The sequence below is a fragment of the Echinops telfairi genome, unplaced genomic scaffold (genome assembly GCF_000313985.2).
Source record: "Echinops telfairi isolate 266 unplaced genomic scaffold, ASM31398v2 ScPeMD7_7469;HRSCAF=8507_0, whole genome shotgun sequence".
Lineage (NCBI taxonomy): Eukaryota > Metazoa > Chordata > Mammalia > Afrosoricida > Tenrecidae > Echinops > Echinops telfairi.
Window position 1 is genome coordinate 73,446,322 of NW_022111372.1, and position 8,442 is coordinate 73,454,763.

Here is an 8,442-nt window from a genome sequence, read left to right on the forward strand (position 1 = left end):
TCTGCTAGACTACCTTGTCCCAAAGTCTAAGTAGACTCTTCCTTGCCAGTGTTCATATTATCCCCTCTAAAAATGTTCTTTGCTGTCCCTCCCTCCATTGAGTTAAAAGTTTAACGACTCTTCTTAGGCTGTGACTCAACCATAATATGCATGCTGCAATTTATTTATTTAAAATTAAAATAATAATAACATTCATGCTCCAGGTCACATCCCCTCCGATGAAACCTTATAGCCACTACCTTTCAACAATGCCCTTGATTATCATCCACTCTGCTTAAATTGAAAATATGGGGATCAATTTTGTTTTTCCTTGAGAGCAGAAGCATGTCTCTTTTGCTCCCAAGTTTATCCTCAGAATCTACCATAGTATCTGGGAATAGCGCATTGACATCAAATCTATTCTGGCTCATAGTGACTTTAACGTTGTTGTTGGGTGCCATAGATTTTGTTCTGACCCATAATGAAGCCATGCAGAGCAGAAGGGAACACTGCCCAGTCCTGCACATCCTCACAGTGGTCCCTATGCCTGGACCCATTGTTGCAGCCACCCACACAGCCGTTGTTGTCAATCCATCTTATCAAGGGATTTCCTCTCTTTCGCTGTCCCTCTACCAAGCATCTCCTTCTCCAGGTACTGGTCTCCCCTGGCAACATGTCCAAAGTAGGTAAGACAAAGTCTTGCCATTCTTTCTTCTAAGGAGCTCTATAGCAATACTTCTTCCAAGGCAGATTGGTTTGTCCTTTTAGCAGTCCATGGTACTTTCAATATTCTTCTCTAACCCACAATTCTAATGCATCAATTCTTCTATGGTTTTCCTTATTCAATGTCCAACTTTCACATGCATATAAGTCAATGGAAACTATCAGGGTTCGGGGCAGGTGCACCTTAGTACTCAGTCACATCTTTGCTTCCCAAAACTCTAAAGAGGTTTTGTGCAGCAGATTTACCCTGTGCAACTCGCCTTTTGACCCCTTACTGCTGCTTCCATGAGCATTGGTGATGGATCCAAGCAAGATAAAATCCTTCACCATTTTAAGCTTTTCTCCATCTATCAGGAAGAAGTTCAGTGCAGTTTGAACTTCTTCCTTCAGCACCATTGCTTCTTGCTCATATGCTACCTCTTGTAATGGTGGACTCCCAACTAGTGCTTTTGGGTACAGTGACTGTCGTATTTGTGTCATTTTAAAAGTTATTTATTTATGTTTAAATCGTTTTATTGGGAGCTCTTTCAGCTCTTACTGTATCTCATAGCTCTTCTATATGTCAATTGTATCAAGCATATCTGTACATATGTTGCCATCATCAGTTTCTAAACATTTACTTTCTATTAGAACCCTTGGTATCAGCTGCTCTTTTTTCCCCTCCTTCCCCATCTCCCACCCTCTTGACCTCTTGAAAAATGATAAATTATTATTATTTTCATATTTTACACTGACCGCTGTCTTCCTTCACCCATGTTTTTCTTACTCATCCCCTTTACATCATTTTTTGATGCTTCTTGCATCACTCAATATTTTGCCCATAGAATCTTTCAATATTGCAACTTGCTGCTTGAATTTTTTCTTCTTTTTTAAGGTAAGTATTTATTGCCTAGAAATATGCGTGTTCTTAAAAACCCACAAAAGATGTTATTCTCTAATTTCTCCATCTTCTTCCAAACCTCTGATATAAAGGACGTCATTATACCTTATTGAAACTTCAGCCAGACGTCCAGACAGTACCCCACCTATGTATTCCTCTGTATTCACAAGCTGCTTGTTCCTATAGCCATCGCCAGAGAGCAGGTAGCCTTTGTACTCCATTCCCCGCTTCAGTTTCACCATCACTGGCTTTCCTTTTAATCCATTCAGAAAAGGTTTGGGATTGACGGGTAAACTCATTGAGACCACGGACAAGTTGGTGCAGGCTCCTCGCCAACCCTCCACCCCCAGTTGCTGTCCATCCCTGTGACAGAAACAGTGGCTCTAGGCTCCCAAATTGGGGTGCTTCAAGAGAAATGTCCACCAAAAAAAAAGCTTAAATTTTTTTCCAGTTCTTTCAATTTAAGATATGCTGAGCATATTCTTCCATTTTGATTTTCTAAATCTGTATCTTTGCGCACTTCATTATAGTAATTGTATGTTTGCCTTCTCAAGGTCAGCTCTGTGATCTCATCGTTTCTTCCACTTGCTTTAGCTACTGTGACAGTTAAATAATCTCCTGTCCACTTGAGAGAAGGGGTGGAGGCTAGCCTACCAATCAGGTCATAGCTAATTATGCTTCTCTGTTGGCCTGGCCTTCTCCTGAGCATTCTGGGAACTCCTGTCTACCTCCCTTGAGACAGGACACACACTCTCTCTGCTTCACCACCCTATTGACAAGCCACATGGAGCCATGCTGATGGCAGCCAGAGCCCTGGAGCTGGAGGAACCATGTCGAGACCCATGCCAGCACTGAGATGCTTCTACCACTGGATCCACAAGACATACATCTGAAATATTTCAGGTTCAGCTCCAGACTCTTGCATCAAGCTAATAGTACAAGTCAAATGCCTTTTTTTGGTGTCCCAGTGCATATAAAAGTTATATTTAGGGGGGAGGAGAAACCAATTGTTCCATTAAACTTTAATAAACCTTTAAAAGGACAAAATAAAAGTTATATTTATACAGCTTATACACTGTAGACTACTACCTGTGCAGTGGTAATATGAAAATTTCTGAAATATTGTGAGAATCACCAAAATGTGGCAGAGAGACATGAAATGAACACATCCTGTTTGAAATCTGGCTCTGCTACCCTTATTCAGCTCACAGTTGTCACAACCCTTCAATTTGTTTTTTTTTTAAAAACTATCTGCAAAGTACAGAAAACAACATACACCTGTACTTCCATTCTTATCAAAGTCTCACAACAAACTGTGATGTAGCTGCTACTTCTATGCTTCTTTAGGGATGGGAAACCTAGGCACAGAGAGGTTGCATGCTTGGCCCAAGGTCACAAAGTAATCAAGGGCTTAATTCTCATCAGTTTACCAATATAATCTTAGTGACTGAGTTAGTAGACATTGTGATTAACTTTGTAAATAGTTTTGGCTTTATATGGATATGGTCTCCATCGTACACATTCAACTGGTAGCAGACCAAAAGCAATGCATGAACATATGTGTAGGGCCTTGCTCCAATAAAAGCTTTTTGTGGAAAATGAAATTTTCATTTCAGTTCAGTCTCTCCTGTCATAATTTATTATTATTCTTTTGGTTGCCCCAACCACTTAAAAATATTTTTAAACCATGCTTGGCTCACAAGCCATAACAAAATCAGGCAGGCAGAATCGGACCTGTGGGCTGCAGTGTGCAGACTCATGCTCTGGGAAGCTGCCGTCTGGGAAGTGGGCTTCCACCTGCTCTCCCGGCTGGTTTCCTCTGTCGCGTCATGCCTGTGGGCCCAATATTAGTCATCCTGCACATCTTATGTGAGGGGACTTCAAAAAGTCTGTGGACAAATTCTATTACCTTTTAGCTCCGGTTTTCTCACAAACTTTTTTGAAGCCCCCTTGTATATAAACATAAGACAGATTTCTCATTTTCCTCTTGGGAGATCCCCTGGGAACTCAAGAGCCTAATAGCACATATTGCCAGCAACCCCCCACCTTCCGTAATGGGATTTAATTATTTGGCCTGGAAAGCATTTAAGCCTCCCTATACAGAAAGACCCAAATAAATAAATAATAAAGGGGCACATTGTGATAGCACCTGCCTCCAAGATCTTAAAGACACTGTCATGCTGGCTTTAATATTTTATGGTGTAGAAATGTGACCGCTACCAGGTCATAAAAAATATACTGCTTTTTATACCAGGTCAAAATGGAGAGCTAGTATTTCTCTTTGGTGGTAGGATGCAGGGAGCCAGCCAGGAAAGTGGACAGAGTACCTTTTTTGAAATCTAAAGGGAGTTATTTAGACATGATGGGCCAGATAAATGTGTAATGTGTATTTTTATGGTTTTGTTTCAGAATTTGTTTGTTTTCTTCCTTTCTCTGTGCATCTTAGAAACAGGAGGTTTCAGAATCCGTCGGCAGCTGGTGTAACATCCGTATTTACCACTAGAAAGCCAAGAATCTCATTCTGACCCCCCATTGTTGCTTTAGGCATATTCTGGGAAGAACCAAGAAGCAGACAGTTCCTTCCTTGTGCCCATAACACATGGCTTCTGCAGCAAACACCCCAAATCTTCACATTGGAAGAGATATGCCACATGATCTACCCCAGTCCCCTTTTCCTGTAGTGTCACTGACTGAGGGCCACCCATTGCTGGTCTGACCCTCTGACAGCAGAGATCTCCCTCCCTCCCCATGTCATTGTTGATGGAGAGCTCTTAATAACACAGCCTTGAAAAAAAAAAAATAATAACACAGCCTTGATGACTACATTAAGGCAGACATCTGCCCATCCCCAGTCCCCACATTCTAGCTACTGATCCCTGTCTCATGTGATGGAGCCTCAAAGATTGAGCTCATGTCTCTTCTATGGGAGACCAGGCTTAATCTCTTAATGTCAGGTTTGTTTTCCTCTTCGTAGTGAAATGGCAATAGCAAATATATGTGCCAAGCACTGTGTTGTTAAACGTGTAACGCGTGGTCACTTGTTTCATCTTCACTGCAGCCCCGGGTTGTAGGAGCCATTCGGGGGTCTGTTTCACAGATGAAGAACCTGATATTAGACAACTTTGGCTAAGAGACCCAGCGAGTAAGTGACAGAGCTGGAGTTTGATCCCAACTCCTCACTGATATTGCCCTTTCATCATCCTTGCCTCTCACCATTCAAATGTCCTGGGGGAACAAGGTCTTTGTTCTCAAGGAAAACGACAATTCCTAAGAGGGAGATGAAAAAATGAGTCAAAGAGGGGAGAGGAGCAGTTCCCCGCTGAGAGTTAAGTCCTAACAAAGCTAATAATATGTGTACAAGCAAACAAATGCAGAGAAGCGATTTGGGCACCATGCTATCTAAAGCAGAGATTAATTAATATTAGATTACAGTAGAATTCCTATAGAATTACACTTGATCCAGACCCCAGAATAACAAAAGAATTCAATGTGATTAATGTTTTGGATACCAAGGAACGTCAGGATGATTTACCTCTTACTACTAAAAAGGGCTGCTGGGTTGCTTTAAAAAGCTCGCCCTGACGCAGGGTATTGCTATCTCCAGTGCAATCAGCTCTCAGAGCTTACTCGTGTGGCAGAAGCATGATTCTTGCCAACTTGGCTTCATTTTACATCTCCCCTTCCTCCCCCACAACCCTCCCCTTTCCCCCAGTTCCATTGCAGGCTAACAAAGTAATGCTTGAGAGAAGGCATTCTGAAATCCTCAACCAGAGTGGGGCCCTGCTGGTTAGCTTCGGTGGGTCGCAAGAACTAGTTACCAGCAATGGACAGCCCACAAAAACATTAGCCTGCCTGTCCACCAGCACTAAGGGGACTCTTATTTCATCTTCTAGTCTTCCTGTGTTCTAAAAAACTCTCTGCTGGTGAGTCACTGGTGGCGCTAGGTGTTTAAAGCACTTACATGAGGAGAAAGACAGATTGGTGCCTTTAGCACAGCCTGGCCTGCCTGCTCTGGTCTAAGGAGAGGTCAGGAGGATGACAAGAATACTAAAGCTCAAGACGACAGAGTTGGCGCCAACGTGCATTTAAGCAGAGACTAAAAGTCCAGAATTCCTGGACATCATAAAGAATCTATTATCATTGTGGTCACTTTCAGCAAGACTGATTTCATTACCATCTGTCTTCATCCACCACTGAATAAATATGAAACATGAAACTTTTCCTGGACTTGAGTCACTGAGGCCGTGGGAGAAGCCGTTATGTAACCATGTGATCTCCACTCACCTTAGAGCAAGAGGGAGCGAAGATGGGGGTGGGGGTGGGGCAAGTGGGAGGGGGCCACTGTAGAGGGAGATAAAATCATTAGCTCTACTGAGTCGAAAATAAGAGTTCAGTTCTCGGTTGAGTAACAATTCTCTTTTCAAGGTGGGCAATATTTAAGCAATCATCTCTTGAAAATTGGTCATTACCACCAGCTAATAACTGATTTGTTAGTTAATAGCCCAAGGTGAAGCCAAGGGCAGCACACGCTCTGCCATGCCCGTTCTTGATGGCAGGATTCACAGATTTCAAGGGCATTATTGCTATTATGAACCATGTTCATTGATTTATAACAACACTAATATGTTTTATAAAAGAGTAGGTGCAATATCTTGGAGAAATCCATCATTGTCTGATGATTTGGAGTTAAATATCTGCCATTTTGTGTCCTGGAGAGACACCCACTGGTCCACTTCTGGGCATGACCAAGGACCAGGTTGGCCCGAGGTGGTTTGCGCAGCCAAGAATTGTGGGATCCAGAGCAAGGTCCCTCATAAGGGTACAGGCTCTATCTTTACTTGCAACAATGTCACCTCTTCTCCTAAGTATATCCTGAGCCTAAGTGCCACAAACAGTTAAGCACTTAGCTACTAACCAAAACATTGGTAATTCAGGTCTATCCAGATGTGCTGGGGAAGAAAGGCCTGACAATCTATTTCTGAAAGGTCACAGCCATTGGAAACCTTGTGGAACACAATTCCACTCTGACACACATGGGCTCGCCATGAATTGGAACTGACTTGACAGTTATCTTGTTTGTTTGTTGGTTGGTTGGTTGGTTGGTTGGTTGGTTGGTTGGTTGGTTGGTTGGTTTTGAAACCTGCCATTCCAAAGAGAAGTCTAGAAGGGAAAACATTATCAATGGCTCCTCTGCAAAGTGGGATTGGAATGGGGGAAAGCAGCAAGAATGTTTCACTTCCTACTTCTGTTTCTATTTTGGTTTTTTTAGTAAAGATCTTTTATTTTTTAAATCCTGTAAGTGCCCACTATGGGAGCTACTTTCCATTAGTGAGATAAGTCACTCCCCAAACAAGTGTGCACAGTGTCATTGGGTCTAAGGGACAGAAGCTAGAGCCTCATGGTATAGTACATGGTCCACTGGGAGCCCCCAAGAGACCTTCAGACTCATTGATGACCATGTCCATTCCTGAAGTCAAAGTTCTCCCAGTAAGTGTACAATCACGTCCCCTTTGCTTCCTATCAGGAGAACAATGAGGTATCTGCTCTTATAAAGATTTACAGTTTCAGAAACCTTGTACAGGGTCACTATGAGTCAGAATAGATTGAATGGCAGTGGCTTTGGATTTTTGCTTCTTGTGATAACCTTTTACCCCTTCTTCCTGGATGATAACGGCTCTAAATCTGTGCTTCATTAGAGGCTGTATTCCTCCCCATCCCCAAGGGTAAATTTGGTCACCCTAAGCTAATCTTGGCGATTCCTGTTCTCTTGTCTGTGATTGGTTTAAAGATGAACATATGACCCATTTTAAATCGGTAAGATGTAAGGAGAGCTATTAAGAGGGATTTCTGGGAAAGGCTTACTTGCTTCTAAAAAGAAATGTATCAGAAGAAAGGAAGCCCATTCTTCTGTCTCCGAATGGCTGGTGAGGAAGTGAGGAGGACTAGCGTGGCTGAAGCCTTCTTGTGACCATGAAAGGGCCTCAGCGTGAGGGTGGCGGGGCAGAAAGAGGAACATGACCTAGTGACCCACTTAGCGGAGTACTGCTCTTCCTCCAATCATCCTAGCACTTGAGACAACAAAATTGGGTAAATTTCTTACCCCATTCCTCATTATTTCTTTTACTTACCATTGGAAATATCCTGTCTATTTACTTCTTGAGCCTGCCTCAAGAAACATATACTAGAGAAAGTTCTACCCAGAAGAAAATGGAGACAAACTCATGTTAGAAGTTGAGGGCAAGAGGCTTGGAATATTCCAAGAACATTTAAGAGAGTTCCAAACAATGGAATGGCTCAATGTACCCTCAAGATTAGGGTGGGGTCTTTTCTGTGACAAACACAAAATACACTGATACATTAGCCAGAAAAAAATAAGCACTCACCTGTGCCAAAGGCCTTTAGAAAAAAATCAGAGTGCAGCTAATGGAAATTGGTTGGCATGCCCAGTAAAAATCAAGTCAGGCGGAACATATTGTAATCGACCTCAACCCTCCCTTTCATGGAAGCTGCATTTCAGAGAACTAGGTGCTTATAAGGAATTGGTCCTTGACAGTTGCTTGGCTTTCTGATGGTGAAGAAGAAAAACAAATGGACGTAATAAATAAGCATTCATATGTGAGTGCTCTGTGTCAATACTATGGGATCGTTGAAGAGACCGCTGCTTTCAAGGATCTCACAGTCTGTAGGCACCTCAGAAACGTGGTTGTGGGTCCTCGGAAGAGGGTAATATAGACATAGAAGTTTTGATCATCAGATGAGTAAGACACAGCTGTACACATTACCGTTGGACCCATTCAACAGATCACTCCCTGGCACAGGCTCCTGCAGTCGGTAGCCCTGTATTAATGTAGTGTTCTGTG

The 8,442-nt window shown here is 42.6% G+C and overlaps 1 protein-coding gene across 1 annotated transcript; it reads right to left on the bottom strand.

Moving 5' to 3' along the window:
• Positions 1-1,629: 1,629 nt before the first annotated feature.
• Positions 1,630-1,881, bottom strand: LOC105979176 (small nuclear ribonucleoprotein F-like). The gene has a single exon (XM_013006236.1). It carries the CDS (start codon positions 1,879-1,881, stop codon positions 1,630-1,632), a length of 252 nt encoding a protein of 83 aa, XP_012861690.1.
• Positions 1,882-8,442: the final 6,561 nt, after the last annotated feature.